The sequence below is a fragment of the Nicrophorus vespilloides genome, unplaced genomic scaffold (assembly GCF_001412225.1).
Source record: "Nicrophorus vespilloides isolate i.1.1-1 unplaced genomic scaffold, Nicve_v1.0, whole genome shotgun sequence".
Lineage (NCBI taxonomy): Eukaryota > Metazoa > Arthropoda > Insecta > Coleoptera > Silphidae > Nicrophorus > Nicrophorus vespilloides.
The window spans coordinates 1-19,406 of record NW_017095496.1 but is presented as its reverse complement, the minus strand read 5'-3'; the positions used below and the strand labels follow the sequence as shown (position 1 = coordinate 19,406).

At 26.5% G+C, this 19,406-nt stretch overlaps 2 protein-coding genes and 1 pseudogene across 2 annotated transcripts; 1 reads left to right on the top strand and 2 right to left on the bottom strand.

The window, feature by feature from the left end:
• The first annotated feature begins 1,061 nt into the window (after nt 1–1,061).
• LOC108564456 lies at nt 1,062–1,883 on the top strand. The gene is made up of 3 exons (XM_017923541.1): nt 1,062–1,380; nt 1,436–1,615; nt 1,663–1,883. The coding sequence occupies exons 1-3, from the start codon at nt 1,062–1,064 to the stop codon at nt 1,881–1,883; spliced, it is 720 nt and encodes a 239-aa protein (XP_017779030.1).
• A 5,443-nt stretch (nt 1,884–7,326) lies between these two features.
• Nucleotides 7,327–11,424, bottom strand: LOC108564365. Its single transcript, XM_017923427.1, has 2 exons — nt 11,091–11,424; nt 7,327–7,691 (listed from the first exon to the last, which is right to left on the bottom strand). The coding sequence occupies exons 1-2, from the start codon at nt 11,422–11,424 to the stop codon at nt 7,327–7,329; spliced, it is 699 nt and encodes a 232-aa protein (XP_017778916.1).
• A 6,303-nt stretch (nt 11,425–17,727) lies between these two features.
• Nucleotides 17,728–19,134, bottom strand: LOC108564277 (annotated as a pseudogene).
• Between the last annotated feature and the right edge of the window lie 272 nt (nt 19,135–19,406).

The following is a 19,406-nucleotide window of genomic DNA, read 5'->3' as shown; positions in this document are numbered from 1 at the left end:
ATAAGGGTTTCGCCCTTCTTAGACAATAATAAAAATATATAAAAGATAATCACTTTCGAGTAATCAAGAAAAAAAAATCATGAAAAAATAAACATCACGAATCTGAAAACTCCTCCTTGTGCTGAAAATAATCAAAACGCTACTTTTCAGTAATGCCACTTTTGACAGCTCATAACAGATGAACGCATCATAGCACTAAGCTGTCAATAGGCTCATTGGAAAGTCATTGAGACTTTCAACTTTAATTTAAGGTATTTAAGTAATTAGTACACTCAGTTGTAGAGTGATTCACAATAAACTGAAGACATTGTTGTTTTTCTGTTATGAAATTTTATCAAATTGACAGATATTTCTAGTATAATCGCATGAAATGATTATAAAATTGATATTTTACTGTTAAAATATGTACTTTTCATGTATTTAATTTAATAATCTAGCAGTAGCGGGAAGATAAATTGAAGCTGCTTCAAGTTTGCACAAATTAGAAAATCGAATGGAAACGTAGCTCCACTATATTTAAAATCCATTTTCTCTTCATGTCCACTTTGTGTGCGTTTGCACGGATTTTCCATGCGTTTTACAATGATAGAAACAAAGCAAAGAACAAAATTGTACAAACAATTAGTCCACACGAAGCGTGGAAATTGCCGAACGATTATTTATTCAACGTAATTATTGCACCGTGAACTTTCCGCGCATACATACGACCGATTTGCCTCTGATTCCTCACAATTCGACCTAATCCTAATGCACGTCTACCAATACGCATCAAATAACAAGAAGAGAAGTCGTCCTGAAAACACAACAAGGATTTGTATCATCATAATCCTTAAAAATCTAAATAGTTTGAATGGATTGAGATGATGGATGGAGAAATTTGCGTGTTAATAACACATCACCCATATGGCACGTTGACCATAACGAAACATCCTTGATGTTGGCCGAGGCTGTCCACTAATTAGTGGACAGTTGCGTGTGCGGATTTGCTCTGAAAATAATGCGAATCTTGGATAAATGCGAGCCGCAAATCGGGGCTTGCATCAGTTGCATAGACGGATACAATGGCGAGAACATCTAACGTTATACTCATAATCCTCGTGGTCATCGTGGTGAAGACGTGGGCCATCCCTGAACCTTTGAAAATCGTGAAAAAGTTGTACGAGGATTGCTCCAAAACCGCAGATCTCATGAAGTGTTTAAAGATCAGATCTATAATCATCGCTGAAAAAGCTTTGAAAATGAAGAAACTAGAGTTATTCGATGGTGTCACCATAGTGGAACAACCCAACAATCGATCAGCGCGTTTCTTCTTCGAAGCTAACAGAAATTTGAGGAAACTCCATCATCCGGATTTGAACAAAGTGCTCCTAAACATCGCAGGTTAATCTTAACTAAAACTTGTTGAAACACATAACTTATTTATTGTTTAAATTAGCTGATTTCATCTTCTCGAGATCCATCAACTTCGATTTTTCCAAGATCGCGGATGAGGCTAGGAGACGGAAAAAGGATAAGTTGACTGGACCTTTCTTGGCTGCTATTGCCATCAAAGGTACCATCATGTCTATGGCTTATAAGACTATAGCTGCAATGGCCGGAACGGCCTTAATCATTGGTAAATTCATCAGCTGATTTGATTGTTCGTTAATAGATGTGTTTCAGGTAAGATGGCTCTGGCGATAGCGGCGATCTTGGGTCTGAAGAAGCTTGTGAGCGGAGGTAAGGAGAAAACCACTTTTGAAATAGTTAAGCATCCGACGTACTCGAGCAGCCATACTCACTCCAGTTCCCTCGAGGAATCTGAAGGGCATTACCACAGATCCTTTGCGACGACGGCCGAGCACATGCTTTTCCTCGAGCAAATCGCTGCGCAAATTTTCTGAACACATACAAAAAATCCATTAGATCGCATTGTTAAATTTCATTAACTTAACAGACAAATACAAATAAATCACCAGAAAACCAAATTTTCAGTAAACATGTAAATTAGAATATTTAAAGTTATTTTCTTGAATTCTAAATGATTGAAGTAAACATTAATGTCAAAATTCTAATTAAGATCAATGTAATCAAATACAAATTCTTAACTTTTCTAGTAAATCAGTTAACATCACAAAATATACAAAGAAAGGAAAATTTACATTATTTTTTTATAAAAATTATATAACTTTCTTTTAAATTGGATAAAAATAGGTAAAAATTCAATATAAATAAAGTTGATTGATTTTTTCTGTATTTTTTGACTAAGTTATAATTAGTTAGTTGTTTTTCTCTGCACAATGTAATTTGTATTTGTTATTTTTTTAGGACATTAGACTTATTTAAGGTTAATTTAAGTTTTGTCAAATGCGGACCAAAGATGTTAAATTTTAAACTAAGAGAGAGACAAAAAGACGAGAGTGGAAAGATTGATTATCTAAGAAGGAAAGAAATGTTGGAAGTTGATTATTTATTGAAAATATTTATTTATTTATATTATTGTAATTAAGTTTTATAATTGTGAATAAAATACATTTATAATAATTTGTATGAATTTCTGTTGTTATTTTAATATATTTGTTAAAATTGTATAGGTTTTTAATTATACTTTTAATTAAATAATCTACGATATTGCTAATATAAAACACTGTATTTCTATAGTAATAACTGTTTTTACAAAGAAATAACTAAATTATTAAAGTTTGAAAATATTTTTTTTGTGAAGTAAAAACTTATTTTTTTTATGGAAATTTTGAAAACAATCAAAGGTTTTCTAATGAAACCATGCATATTAGTGTAATAAAAACTTGTTAATTGTAGATTTTTACAACAATTTATGTAATGTTTTCCATGTAAGAAACGTTAATTTTAATGAGAGTTAATTAATTCACACTTATTCAATCTTTGTTTTGCTTGTTTATATCATTCGCATTTTTTCTTGTTAAAAAAAAGTATAAAAATTATAATTTTTTTAAAATAATTAAGCAATTTTGAGTAAATCTTTAAAAATATAAATAAATTATCATAGTTTGGAAGAAATATCAATAATTTTTGGTCAAGTAAAAACATTATTTTCTTTAAAAATTTTGATAAAAAAAAACAGTTTCCAATGAAATCATGCATATTAGTATAATAAAAACTTGTTAATTGTAGATTTTTACAACTATTTATGTAATATTTTCCAAGGAAGGAATGAAAATTTTAATGAGAATTAATTTTTAATTGTGAATAAAATACTTTTTTTTGTTTGTTTAAAACTTTTCTATTTTTTTTTGTTTCTTATTTAAATAAATGTATAAATATTACATTTTTTTAATTAATTAAGTAATTTCAAGTAATTACTGTTTTCTTCAAAATAAATGATTAAAGTTTCGAAGAAATATCAATAATTTTTTCTCAAGTATAAACATTTTTTCTTTTGGGAAATTTTGAAAAAACAGAGATTTTCCAATGAAACCATGCATATTACTGTAATAAAAACTTGTTAGTTGCAGATTTGTACAACAATTTATATATTTTTCAAGAAAGAAATGAATATTTTATTGAGAATTTATTAATAATTGTGAATAAAATACTTTTTTCTTTGTTTATAACTTTTGTATTTTTTCTTGTTTCTTGTTTAAACAAATGTAAAAATATTACAATTTTATAAAATAAATTATTAAAGTTTCGAAGAAATATCAATAATTTTTTATCAATTAAACATATTTTCTTTTTGGAAATTTTAAAAGAAAAATAATGATTTTGTAATAAAACATATTAGTGTAATAAAAACTTGTTAGTTGCAGATTTGTACAACAATTTATATATTTTCCATGAAAGAAATTTTAATTTTAATGAGAATTTATTTCTAACAATTTTTTGATTATATAAATATTTCCGTCCAAAAAAAAACTTATTAAAAATTTTATGAAGAAAATGTTTATAAAGCATTGAATTTTTGTAATAAACATTCAGAACAAACTTATTTTTTATCATTAATAAGATTTCACCTGAAATAAAATTGTAAAAATGTAATAAAATTAATATTTTTTTTTTCTGAAGAAAGCCATCAAATACAAATGTTGCAATTTATGTATTATTTTCCAAGTAGGAAACGTTAATTTTAATGAGAAACAATTAATAAGTCTGAATAAAATTATTTTTTTGTTTGCTTATAACATTTGCATTTTTTCTTGTTTCTTGTTAAAAATAAGTATAAAAAATACAATTTTTTAAAAAAATAAAGTAATTCTTCAAAAATATAAATAATTTATCATAGTTTCAATTCAATTCAATTTTTTGTCAAGTAAAAACATAATTTTCTGTTAGTTGCAGATTTGCACAACAATTTATAATTTCCATGAAAGAAATTTTAATGAGAATTTATTACCTCAAATATTTACAAGTTCTCTAACAATTTATTTATTATATAATTTTATCCGTCGAAAAAAAAACTTATTAAAAATTTTATGAAGAAAATATTTATAAAGCATTGATTTTTTATAATAAACGTTCAGAACAAACTAATTTTTTATCATTAATAAGATTTCACTTGAAATAAAATTGTAAAAATGTAATGAAATTTATATATATTTTTTTTCAGAAGAAAGCCATCTAATACAAATGTTGCAGCTCAAAATGGAATTGGCGTGGAGAGTGTACGTAGAAAAGAGGAAAAACTCAAAGAGAGTCGAAACGTGGAGATGTTTGTGGTGACTAGGTCGCAAATTTCTCACAGGTTTTTTTTTATATATTTATATATGAACGAAGAAGAAAAAAAACTTTCACTCGGATATAGTACATTTGTGGCCTATTTTCGTCGAGGCCTCCGACCACACACACGCTCACACACATGTATAAATACGTATACATACAAATACACTCAAAGAAACACACACGTAGAGGCTACGTCCATTCTCAATTTCTACTAAACAGCCCAAAGCCATTACACGCACTCACACTTACGGCAAATCACTTAAATTTTCTTCTTCAAAAACGATCATTTACAGAACGCATTTGGAATCTTCTCCAAGTAAACAACATTTTATACAGTTATACAAACTCTCTTCAAATCTACATACAAATTCTTGTATCTTTTCTTTTTGTATTCCTTAACTAAACGCAATTAGAAAAATATATCAATTTTGTAAATATTTAATTTTTACAATTTACAAATTAATGGTAAAAAAATAAAAACCTTTCTATATATAAAAGTTAATTTCCTTAATTATTATTCTGTTAAATAAGTATTCAATTTAAACAAAAAAAAAACTCAAATTTTCGTCAATAAAAACGATTTTTTTTTAGTTTAAAAAAATAGAAGTAAATTTGTAGGTTTTATCATTAAAAAAAAAATATAATTTATATATGTAATTCGAAATTTATTAAAATAATAATTAAGTTACAAAAAAAAACCTATAATTAAGTAATAAATAAATACTTATTATATAATTTTACATTAATCATGTTTTTATCAATAAATTATTACACGTTAAAATCAAATTTCATAATTATAAGAATTCTTTCATGTTTTGTTACAATTTCAGAGCATTTTTTTGTGCAAATTTTGAGCTGAAAATTACAAATTACCAACACATTAAAATGTAGTACAAATCAACGGAATTCTTTGTTAACACACATTAAATTAATTCTAAGCAATAAATAATAAATTACGTAAGTTAATTATAATGTAGGAATAAATAGTTTAACGCAAATTCTTCAAAAATAAAAAAACCGAATCGATTTCCTTCATAAATATTAATGATTTTCACTTAACTTAATTAATTTAAATATCCAAACATGTCATAGATCTTCAGTTCTTTACACGTAATTTATTAATTGTGAAATATAGGAATGATCATACCAAAATTTTGTTGTTATTACTTAATTTACGAACTTATATTTTATTGTAATTAATTAAACATTTGATATGATAAATTTTGTTGAAAATTGAAGAATTTTGAAACTTGTACTTAGAAAAAAAATCTATTTGTTTATGATTTTCGTGGAGGTTTCAAGAGATCTGCCTTTGTTTGGTATGGGTGTGTTCTCTATTTTCACCAAAAAAAAAATTTGTACGAAAAATTGAATCAATATTTATAAAAAAAAAAGAAAGAAATGCGGTATTCAAATAAATCGAAGAATTTGCGCTTGAGTAAATAAATTAATTTAAACACTTTAGATTGTTTTTAACTTGTTGGTTTTAGTTAATTGGAAGACATCCAGCCCGAAGAGCCTGCAACAAGAACAGAAACCAAGTATGAGATTAAAAAGTAAAAAAAAAAGTATAAGTTTAGTGCAAATTTAGGCTCTATTTGTGAAGAGGTTTTAGTATCTAGTACCTTTCCTTTAAGTAGCACCTAAAGAGACCAAAAGCTTTTTGTATTGAACTACAGTTAGATCATGCGTGTTTCGGTTTTCGTTTCTTTTTTTTCATTGTTTTCGTTAGTTTCCCGAAGCCGTAGAGGCCACCGACGAGGATGGCTTTCTTAGTGAGTAGCAGAAGGACGGTTTTGACCAATGCCGTGACGCTAATGAAGGCTTGGATCACTGCCACCATGAACACACCTAGACCGATAAATGGACCGCCACCTACCGAGCAAGCAGAGAAGAGACAGAGAAAACAAAACAAAAAATAAGTAAAAACAAAAGCATAAAACATTGGACATTTACCGATCGAAGAGGGCATGGCTTTCAACAGTGTTTTGTTTTTGGGGTTTTTGTTTTTTGAGGATTTATCTCAGAGCTTCGGCTTTCTTAGGAATTGCTACGAACAAGAATGGGTTTTGGAGTTTCGGTTTACTTTCAGGATAGTTTGAGTGAAATTTAACTTGTTATAAACAATGTTGACTGGATTTTCATAAGTTCAAACTTGGGTAGTTGTTTATAGGATAAGTTAGGTATCTTAGTTTTTCTACAAAGAAAGAATTTACGATGATTTAGTTGCAATTAATTTGATATGAAAAATGTTGACTGGATTTACATTATGTTTTTCAAACAAAATATAAATTTGGATTTAAGTATAATCTACTTCAAGAAATTTTCTTCAGCCTTCAGAAGAATTAAGTCCTTGAAGTCATTTGAAATCTAAATGAATACTAAAGGTAATTTTGGTATTGTTAATAAAAATGTTGACTTAATTTGAACTATTTTGAAGCTGTTTCTTTGTGCTTTACTTCAGTGAATACTCCTTAGGTGTTTCAATACTATATGTATTATATAAATACTTTTACAGGTAGGAAGGTTGAAGTAATCTAAAACTATTTGATTACTTTCGACTTGATTCTAAAGTTCTTGACTGAAAATTTGAAGGTTTTTGAAGTGGATATTTGAAGATTTGGAAAGGGATTTTGATGGATTGGGATTTTAGAATGTGAAGTTTTCGGTTGGATTGTGCGCTCTGTAGGGATCGTTGTGGGTCTCGTCGCCGGCGAGGCTCCTGTGCCAACCACCGCCGCCGCCTCCGCCACCGCCTCCGTGGCTATGCCCATATCCGGAGTCACCGCCGCTGGTTGCGTAAACCACGTGCGAGGACTCACCTCCGCCTCCGCTGCCACCAGACAGCTTCTTGAAGCCGATTATCGTCGAAAGAAGAAGTGCCAACTTGGCTACAAGCAACGCCGCTCCCGCCATGAAAGCTATCTTCCCCATGAACATCTGAGCCATCATTCCAGCCATCGCCAATCCTCCCATCATCAACATTCCACCTTTCTTATCCTTCTTGCCACGACCTAAAACACACCACAACAAAACAAATTACATAATTCATTAACGTGACATTTTGAATGACAGTTGACAAGTTTTTGACGTTTCTTGTCAAATATGATCTTATTCATTTTTTTTGTAGCACTTTGACATGACAGTTGACATGTACATGACGTTTCGCGTCAAAAGTACGCAATCTTCATAACAACCACAGCTTCAAAAGATCTATTGATTCCAATACTTTAAAATCTTTAATTTACATCATCTTACGTGACATCTCTCTCACGTAACTAAAAAAATATCTAAATTATAACCAAAAAATGTAGCAATATTTATGATTCTCATGAATCAATCAAAACATTAATTAATTTTTTTTATTGCATAATATTTCTTCATTAACAAGATTGTATATATAAAAACTAAGATGAGACTGCGAAGATTTGCATCGATTTAGCATAAAGCAGATGCGATGCGCAACGATTAAAAACGTCTTTTTAATGTGAAATTTTTATGGTGATTTTTATGGTTCCACAAATTACGCTTTTACTGCCGGTTGCATCGTGGAATCAATTGTGAAACGGAGATTCGCCGAAGGAAAACGGTCGTTAGGAATGGAATACAGTTAACAAAGGAAAAAAAATGACAGCATACTCAATTTAACATGATCGTTCAATCATATAATTAAACAATTATATAGTTAACTGCTTTCGAATAGTTGTACTTTTGATATAGTAGTTTTTTTACTCAGTTTTGAATAGATTTCGTAAATTGAAAATTCGTAACTCGATAACTTTATTAAATTCAATATTTTATATAGCATTTTTATCAATATTTTAAACTATTACAAATTTGTTTGTAATTATTTTGACATTTCTATTAATTATTCGTAAATCGAAAATTCAACTATCTTTTTTTTTATAAACATTGAACTTCTACTGAAATACATAAATTCTTATAACAAAAGTAGATTTTATTTGGATTTAAAATAGAATTTATAGCATTTTCAGTATTATTTCGTAAAACGAGAATTCGTAAATTGAAAACTAATTTTTTATGAACATTTACTAAAATGCATAAATTCTTATTTAAAAAAAGTACAGCTTATTTGGAAGTAAAACAAAATAAATTTATGTTTATGACATTTCTGTTATTATTGCGTAAGTCGAAAATTCGTAAATTGAAAACAAAAGTCTAATAAAAAAATGTAGAGATTAATTGATGTAAAATTTTATAAATTTATGTGAATATTAATGAAACTGAAAAAAAAATATGTAAATAAGTTAGATAATTAATTATTGATGATTCAATCGAATAAAACAGATTTTATAATATTTTAGATAATAAAATTATCATGGATTATATGAGAAAGCAGTCAATTATCCAACAGAGGAAAGGATGCTGCTTCTTACGAATACAATCTAGGCCTTCCTGTTCCTCCACAGTATGATCTCTGACCTTTGGATCCATTGAGTTGCATCCACATTAAGGTCACCGAGCCACCACGTTCAGCACAAACTAGTAAAAGCCTTTCATCTAACGCAGCCGCATTCCACAATACAATTCTGCACAGGAAAATGTTGAAAACAACAACAACAACAGTACGAAAATTCGGGTCGAACGGTGAAATCAAATCTCTTCCGTTCCCCATTTCCTTCAAACTTACGGAATAGATGCATTGTTTCTTCATTATTCTCAATTTCTTTAATAGTTTGTGAGAGTGTTCTACTTCAATCCTTGAATTTAATCAAAGTATTAAATGTAATTGAAATGCGATTACTGTTATATAATGATGGAAATTTCAATTATGGTTTGATTCGTATGTTATTATTTATTTCTTTTAGAACGAGATGATTGCAAGAAATAAATAAATTGGTTGACTATTTATCTTTCTTGTTTTGCTCCAATTGCTTCGAAAACGCAACGATTTTCGTCTCGGTCGTTTAACCTATATGGGCACAACGATGACGTTCTCTGTCATTCAACTGTCAAATCCGTAATGATTACGTCACTTAGTAGTTTTTTTTATAAATTTCAGTATTTAATGATTTGAGAATTTAGTAAGTTCAAAATTTATTTTTTTTTCTGAATTTTGTGAATTCAATATTATCTTTATATTAAGATTCAACAATATCTCAATTTTTCAACTAAATCATTTCAGTATTGAAAAATAAAACAAATATAATTTCAGTATTTATAAAAATTTATGAATTTACTAATTTCATAATTTATTTTTTTCAGAAATTTGTAAATTCAGTATTATATTTAGTTTATGATTCAATAATTTTTTAATTGAAATTTTCCAATTAAATCATTTCAGAATTTACTAATTTCATAATTTATTTTTTTCAGAAATTTGTAATTTCAGTATAATTCATTTCAATAAAACAAATGTAATTTCAGTATTTAATGATTTCAGCATTTAATAAATTTAGTTCATTTTTCAGAATTTTGTGAATTCAATATTATCTTTATATTAAGATTCAGTAATTTCTCAATTTTCCAACTAAATCATTTCAGTATTGAAAAATAAAACAAATGTAATTTCAGTATTTAATGATTTCAGAATTTAATAAATTTAGTTCAATTTTTCAGAATAATGTGAATTCAATATTATCTTTATATTAAGATTCAGTAATTTGTTAATTTTCCAACTAAATCATTTCAGTATTTAAAAATAAAACAAATGTAATTTCAGTATCTAATGATTTCAGAATTTAATAAGTTCAAACTTCAGTTCTTTCAACATTCGGAACAAAATTTAGTTTTCTTTTTCAGAATTTTGTAAATTCAGTATTTTATTTATTTTATGATACAATTATTTTTCAATTGTAATTTTCCAACTAAATCATTTCAGTATTTATAAAAATTCATGAATTTACTAATTTCATAATTAATTTTTTTCAGAAATTTGTAATTTCAGTATATATTTACTTTACAATTTAGTAATATCATAATTCATTTCAATAAAACAAATGTAATTTCAGTATTTCATGATTTCAGAATTTTGTAACTTCAAAATTTAGTTCTTTTTTCATAATGTTGTAAGGTCAAAATTTTTCTGAATTTTGTGAATTCAGTATTATCTTTATATTAAGATTCATAAAACAAATTTAGTTAGTTCTTTCAACATTCAGAACAAAATTTATTCATTTCAGAATTTAATAAGGTCAAAATTTAGTTCATTCAGAATATTGTAAGTTTTTTTCAGAATTTTGTGAATTCATTATTTAGTTTATGATTCAATCAATTCTCAATTGCAATTTTCCAACTAAATCATTTGAGTATTTGAAAATTTATGAATTTACTAATTTCAAAATTTAATTTTTTCAGAAATTTTTAATTTCCGAATTAAATAAAAAATTTGTATTTTTCATCAATTGTTTATATGAAAAAATCTAAATTTCAATAAGAAAGAACTATATTACCTTCAATGATGTTGCCTAGGTTGAGACTGAGAGATCTTGAAGCAAAAAACTCTTCGACTTTATCATAGATCATCTCGTTCAATTTAAGATTCCTCGAAGCCAAATCTCTAGGTAAATCCTCGACATCCACAGACGCTTTGTAACCAGGATCTTTGACAACATCGACGATTCCATACAAACTCATAGGTTTATCACTCATGATGGTTTCATTCAAAACATCCAACGCTCTTTCTTTGAGACAGACAACAGGACCATCGTGAGTCAAACATCCTCTGATCCTTTTGAGCATGCTGAGATCCGTCGCTGCGGCTTGCAGGAAACACACGGTGGACATGGTTATGAGGAGGTGCACAAAGGACGACATCTTCACTTGATGGACTTGGAGGAATTGCTTGAGGATGTCGCAAACGCTTGCGATTTATATGGTAGTCGGATACTCTGGAGCGTGTCGGGTTCTAAGCAGAAGGAAGGAATCGCACACACGAATTCACACAGGAGATGACTAGGGTCTACTACGGAAGTTGAAGAATCGTTCTTGTTTCTTACATTTTTTTTGACATGGTAATGAGCGTTTCTTCTAATTACACCTTTTTTTTGTGAGCGGACTTAATGATTTTTTTGGGACAATTTGTTCACATAGTATAAAAAAAGTACATAATTATAACAGTTTGTCTAAATTATACTCAGAAAATACTATTGAAATCAAGCAAATATGAAGAAAAGTGTTCATTACAACTTGAATTCTCTTTTTTTTAATAATTTTCTTAATGACTAAGATTTTTTATATTATAAAATGTAAAATTAAATGAAGAAATGATGGAAATATTTACTAACAACTTAACTTTTTTTTTGAACTTAAGTACGTTAAAATTATATTTGTTGATAACAATTTTCACATGTTAAATCGAAATTTTAAAAGTAAAAATATGAATGAATTTTGTGTACTTGTACTTGAAGAAGTTAAGTATTAAAAGTAGATTAGTTCATTATTACGTGATGGTAATCTTTTGGTGTTCTCGTTTCGGTCGTGGCTGCGATAATCTTTGTACAAAATTGTAAACAAAACGTTTGTTTGCTTTTCATGACAAATATAAAATTCAAAAATTTTCCTATAAAAAAACAAACAATTTTTGATACAGTAACATTATTATTACATGAATAATTATGAACTTTTGTTACCAGAAACTTTTATGAAAATTATCCATTTCATGTAACAAAATCAAACATATTCTATCCAAAATATTCCAATAAAAAAATGTATTTTGATCATGTAAAATCGTGATTTCAACAATTTGTTTATAAAGTTTTTAAGTTATTTAAAATTCAATTGTATATCAACAATTTTCATAACTATTTTCAGTGTTATTATTATTATAGTATGAACAATTTTGAAATGTTTTTTTATATGTTTCTTTTCATGAAAATCATCCAATCATAAAACAACAAAAATTATGTAAGAAAATTAAGATTTATTATTTTTCGAAAAATAAAAACTTAAATATATAAGATTTTTTATAATTTTTCATTATACAATAAAATATTAATTATTATAAAAGTGTAGATAAATAAATTATGATTCAATACAATTTTTTAAAATAAATTTATAAATTTATGGTAGAAAGGAAAATTTCAAATACAAATTGTTAAAAAAGAAGAGTCATTATTTTCTTATTTTTTTATGTTGATTTATTTCAATTGAATTTTTGTAAGTCTTCATTACATAAACACATTAAGAAACTTAAAAATGCAGTCAAGAACATTGAGATTCAATTCATTATAAAAAATATATTTATAAACTTATTTAAAACAAAATTATAAATTGTCATAAAAGAAGTGTTATTATTTAGTTTGATGATCATATTCTAAATTTAGCTCAGCGAAAAAAATATTGTTCAGTTATTTTTTTTTCTTTTTCTGCCTTAAATTGGGTAAAATAATGCAGTGATTTTTTTTCCAGTCATTAAATTACTGGAAAAGTCTACTGGAAAATTTTGTTTTTAATACGAAATTAATATGAATTTGTATGATTATTTTTAATATACATAAACACTAGCGATGACTTTCTAAGATCAAATTCGATTATAAAAGAAATTGGGCGTATATATCCGCCACTCGGTTAATCAATGTAAAATTCATTTAAAAATTATGTATTCACTTCACTTATATCGATTTTTAGAACTTAAAGCATGTGTATTTTTATTTGTTGAATAAAATTTCTATACAGAACAAATGTTTGATATAGTTTATATTAGTTTTTATATAATATTCTTATAGTACGGACAACAAACTTTTGTTGCGTAATGAAAGATGAAGTTAAGAACTATGTTTTTGTAAGGAAATTTTATTATTAAAATCAATAAAGTACCAAAATTTTCAATACATTTTTGTTGTTTTACTTTTAAGAAATTATCGATAATTGAAGTATAAAATTGAATATTTTAGTTTGTTTTAAATTTTATGAAAAATCATGTCTATTACAATTTGTCATAAAAAAAGCGTTATTATTTAGATTGATGATCATATTTTTTTGATGTAGTTTATATTAGTTTTTAATTAATGTTTATAAAGTGTGGACTAAAAACTTTTATTACTTAATAAAAGGTGAAGTTAAGAATATTTTTTTTGTTAATGAAGTTTATTATTAAAATCAATAAAAAATCCAATAAACTCTTGTTGCTTTATTTACTAACACTTTCAAATAAATTGTCTATAATGTAAGTAAACTAATGAATTGAAACTATTTCTTTATGAATTAATTCTGAAAAATAAAGATTAGCATCAATTAAAGTTGTTTTCTATACAAATTACAAACTACAAATTGTCATAAAAGAAACGTTATAATTTAAAATAATGATCATATTCCTTTGATGCATATAAATCCTTTATATTAGTTTTTATTTAATGTTCTTATAGTGCGGACTACAAAATTTTGTTAGTTAGTGAAAGGTGAAGTTAAGAACAAGGTTTTTTATAAGTAAAATGCATTATTAAAATCAATAAAAGGCCAACATTTTCAACATTTTCTTTATTTTACTTTACTAATAATTTGAAGGAATTAACGATAATTGAAGTAAAATATTGAATATTTATGGTCATATTTTTTTGATGTAGTTTATATATACAAAAGTAATGAAAAGTTTTTTGGTAGGTAAACATTATTATTAAATTCAATAATACAAGTGAATTATTGAAATTATTTCCAAGCTTAAGTTTTCTCTTGGAATTTTCTTGAGTTTCGCATCAATTGAAAGTATACAAAAGTCGTAGTATTTGATATTCCTTCTGCGTTTGGAATACGTCGTTGAGCAGTTTTAAAGGTGTGCAGGTGGAAAATCAGGTTGTATATCCGTAATGGATTGGGTTTTTCCCCTCGAGGCGATGGAAAGTCGATGGGAGAAGATGCATTTCGAACGGTAACGACGACGCGTTCTACGGTGCATAAAACGAAGGCGGATATAATCGCCAACGCCCAATTGTCTGCAATTAAATAACAAAAGATTATACTTCGAAGCGACGCATCCATCGTGAACTCATCCTTTTCAGCAATCCTCGAAATTATAACATTCGCAAAAAGGAATAATTACGAGAACGAGCTAATTACATGAACGTGAAGTACGTACTTAATGGTATGGCATTGGTTATGGCACGGCCTGATGAGTGGAGTAATGCACGGTTTTGCGGTAAACGCAATTATTTTAAGCAGAAATCCACGAAAATCCTCGAAGGAAAAACGTAATCTATTCACATGCCTTCACGTGTATTATACATTAAAAATTATTACTTTTCATATCTCTTTTTACAGTTAAACGCGAAATTCGGGTTAGGTTAGAGGTAGGTGTGTCCATATACACAAATATTTGCTTTTGGCTTCGATTCGTAACGTTACGGTAGAAATGAAAAGTTTCTTACTCTCGTGGGACGAGTACCTGCAAAGGCGTGTTGTGTTGGTTGGTGCACAACGCACAGGTGACCATATATAATACTCTTTCGGTTATTGGAAGAGTCCGTGGCATTAACATTGAGACGATATCGAGGAGTCAACAGATGCGACCTGAATTCTTCGGCCTCGAGCTGTCTGCAGCACAGTTTTCTTTCTTTCTTTCTTCTTTCAACTTTCTACAGAGGAGAGATGATGATGATGATACCGCGCACCTCTCAACTCGCTTGTATTATTATTACGTGATACACATAAGAGCAACCCGAAATAAAATTCCGATGCATATGATTCATTTGAATACCAACAATCTTGTAAGGAATGCGAGAAATGTGAGATTCTCATCTCAACACTCAAAACCGTGAATTCAAGTACTGTTAAAGAATTTTACACAGATAGATTCCTACACAGATTTTAACGAAATTCTTCAAAAAAGTACTAAATTACAAATAACTAAAATTTCAGTATTTCTATTATTAATAAATTCATGAATTATCTTGAAACTTCTAAAAATTGAAAGTGAAATCTTCAGATATTTATAAATATTTCAAATTAAATGCATAAAGTAAAATATTTATAAATATCAAATGAAATCCTCAAAAAATTACAAATATATCATAATTTTCTTTAAAATGTTCAAATTCATTGTTATTTTGAATAATAATTGATCAAGAAAAAAAGTTTTTTTTTTGTTATTATCAATAAATTGTAAGAAATATTTCATAATTAATTGTAATTTTTGTAGAAAAATTTTAGTCGATTTTTTTTATTCTCAATAAATAAACCCAGTTTTTTTATCCAATATCCTTTAATTATTCTGAAATTATGAAAAAATAAGTAATTTTTTAAATTCTTTACAAATTTCTAAAAATTTCAAATTCAATGAATAAAGTAAAATATTTATAAATATCAAATGAAATCTTCAGAAAATTACAAAAATATTATAATTTTCTTTAAAATGTTCAAATTTATTGTTTTTTGAATGATAATTGATCAAGAAAAAAAGTATTTTTTGTTATTATTAATAAATTGTAAGAAATATTTCATAATTAATTTTAATTTTTGTACAAGAATTTTAGTCACTTTTTTTTCTTATTATCAATAAATAAGCCCAGTTTTTTTATCCAATTTACTTTAATTATTCTGAAATTATGAACAAATAAGTAATTTTTCAAATTATTTACAAATTTCTAAAAATTGCAATAAAATTTTCAGAAATTTATAAATATTTAAAGAAAATAATTGAAAAGTGTTGAAATGAAAAAAATGTATAACAATTATTAATAAGTACTAATGTAACTAATTCTTTGTAATTTTATAGAATAATTTGAGTTAAAATATTGTTTTTTATTGTTAGAAAATTATTCCAATTTTTATCCATTATTATTGCTACATTATTCTAAAATTGAAAATAATAATCATTATAAAAATTACATGCAACAGATGGTATTTTTTTGGTCAATAGGTCAATGTATTTCAATCCATCTGAAATCTGTCTACTAAATTCACTTTAATTTCTTTAGTATTTCTTCATAAAGCACTAAGAATATTAAAGAGATGTTTCTTTATTTTATTTGTATACATTTTTAACAGTTGTTTTCTCATATTTGAATAATTTTATCGTAATTATTTAATGAAAAAACTAAAAGTTATATATTTTATTTAGCAAAACAAATGCTTATAATTTTATATAACTATGTGACAAATCAACTAATCAACAAGATTAATATTTGTAAATTTTGTAGTAAGCAATGCATGAATAATAAATAATATAATAGTTCTAATAAGAGTGGAGAAATTTCTCTTCCTGTCGGCATTAAATAACACAGATTATAGCATAAATCTTAAGATAATTTATTCTACAAATAGAAAACGAAGAGTTTTTGTAACTCGTGAAGAATGTATAACAAATACAACTACGTTCCATATTTGTAACAACATTTTTGTTATAAAATTTACAGTTCTTCCAGAATTCCATTGAAATACTAATATCAATTGAAATCATAGAGAAAATAGAGACAACATATGATTTATTAAAAGATATTTAATAAAAATTTTAATTTAATGCTGAAATTTATGAAAAGGATAAAACAGTAAAAAATATTTTTTTTTTCAATAATAAAATATATTTGGTAAAAATGTACAAAACAATCTTTGGTTTTCTTAAATCTAAACTTAAACTAGTTTTTTTTATTTACTAATTAAAAACGGATTATTTTTTTTAAATTAATTTTGGAGCAAAATTCGTGGATTATTGAAGATTTTGTATTCCAATTAAAAGAAATTGAATAACGGTTTTGAATTATCAAAGAGGTTATCAAAATGATGGAAATACCGATGGATTTTTTTTTATAAAAAAAAAGTTATGCAAGGAAAGTGGAGAATCATTAAAAAAAACGTTGAAATAGAAAAAAAAACTTGAACACCTGTTACAATCTGGACTAATATCCTCATTAATCGCGAATTCTCCTCACATATTTAATGCATGCATAATAAATCGATCGAGAAACAAAAAAAAATGTATATAATTTCTCCTAGAATCTATCAATATTGAATAACATTATTACACTTAAATAAATAATTAAAAGATAGAAAACTTTCGTTTCTGCACGTGTATTTTTTGCTTCTTCAAATATTTCCTTTCGTTTCTTTGGTTGTGCATTTCTTTGATTTGTTTTCTTTTGGTTTTTTGTTTCGAGTCGATTAGCTTTTCGTCGATTTGTCCGATTCGCTCCAAGCGAAATTCCTTCCCTTCTTGTTATCCTCCCTCGAGTACGCTTGTTGCAATTCACCCTCGTACATCCTCAATTGATCCTCAGGTTGGTTCTCAGCGCTCCTGTAACTGCTGTCATGATAGGAGGATTCATCTGGGAATCTAAAGAAACAAAGAGAAAAATAAATGTGAAATCCAGTTTTCCCATTATCCTTAAACATCTTTTATTTGATCCTTTATATTGATTTTGTAAAGTATAGCTTAAATCTAGTAGTTTTGTACTGAAAAATTGTTTATATATATAATTACGTTGAAAACTAACATTTAAAATTTTAATTTCAAAATTTACCGATAGATGGCGCAGATTATAATTCATCGATAATTGATTAATTGGTGATTTTAATTATAAGTAAATTATATTTTAATAACAAGTTAATAAGTATTAATCTTTATATTAACCCAAATAATTGGTAATACCAATTGTTCTTAAACATCCTTTATATTAATTGTAGACTGAAGAGAAGCTTTGATTGAGTAAGTTTATACTGAAAAAATGATTTATTTATATATTTACGATGAAAACTAACATTTAAAATTTCAATTTCAAAATTGACCGATAGATGGCGTATTAAATATTTCATTAATTATTAATTAATTTCTACTTTTAGTCATACATAAATTGTATTTTAATAACAAATTAGTGAATATTAATCATAAAATTTATATTAATATATATTATACAAAAAAATACAGTATATTATGTTTTTTTTTTCAATTGTCCTTGAACATTAAATTTACACTTAAGTGAAACTTTGATTCAACAATTTTATATTTAACAAAAAAATGATTTACTTATATAATTATGTTAAAAAAATAGTAAAAATTTCAACATCCAATTTTACCGATAGATGGCGTATTAAATAATTTATCCTTTATTAACCTTTGACATTGATTCTATTAAAAAATTGCATTAATCGAACATTTTTTATATTTAAATAATTCAATTAATATAGTAACATACAAAAGAAATTTCAGTAACATAAATGGGCGATAGATGGCGCACTTAGAAATTCATCAATATTTATTTATTTTTTTTAATTTCAAGTATAACTAAAAAATAATAAAACATAAAAAATTACCTGTAAAGATGAGGATTGTAAATTCCCGGTGAATGCGGTGTTTGATAACCAAATCCTGGTGATGGTGTATTATGGTAATGTCCTAACATAAGGGTTCCCAATCCGAAAGCGGAGCTAATTATCAAAGCTATTTTACTGAAGAACACAGCCTTTTTGGCAAGCAAAGCTATAATACCGAAGAATATTGGTAATAATGTAGCTACATTGAATTTGAATCCTAAAAGAACGGAAGGACGAATTGCTTTGCAAGAAGACGAGCTGAAATAAAAAGAATATCTTTTTGTATTATTTTATACATATTTTTAGTTATAATATAAACAATTAATTAGAATTAAAACTATAAAAAAATATATTTTTTTTGTCTAAATTTTGTTTGTTACAGCTAAGTTTATTGACCTAATTTTTTGTTTAATTTCCTTTGAAACCAACCGACTTGTTTCATCAATTTTGCTACGTTTCGTTCTGCTCATTATTGACGATTTTTAGATGAGAAGAGAGTCGGAAGAAGCAATCCATGAAAACGTTTCGAT

Excerpts from the sequence above, each read along its gene's own strand:
- LOC108564365 (XM_017923427.1), bottom strand. The coding sequence starts at position 11,424 with ATGTCCACCGTGTGTTTCCTGCAAGCCGCAGCGACGGATCTCAGCATG. Across the intron at positions 7,692-11,090 it reads CCTAGGCAACATCATTGAAG|GTCGTGGCAAGAAGGATAAG; the intron begins GTAATATAGTTC and ends GGTGTGTTTTAG.
- LOC108564456 (XM_017923541.1), top strand. The coding sequence starts at position 1,062 with ATGGCGAGAACATCTAACGTTATACTCATAATCCTCGTGGTCATCGTG. Across the intron at positions 1,381-1,435 it reads AGTGCTCCTAAACATCGCAG|CTGATTTCATCTTCTCGAGA; the intron begins GTTAATCTTAAC and ends TGTTTAAATTAG. Across the intron at positions 1,616-1,662 it reads CGGAACGGCCTTAATCATTG|GTAAGATGGCTCTGGCGATA; the intron begins GTAAATTCATCA and ends GATGTGTTTCAG.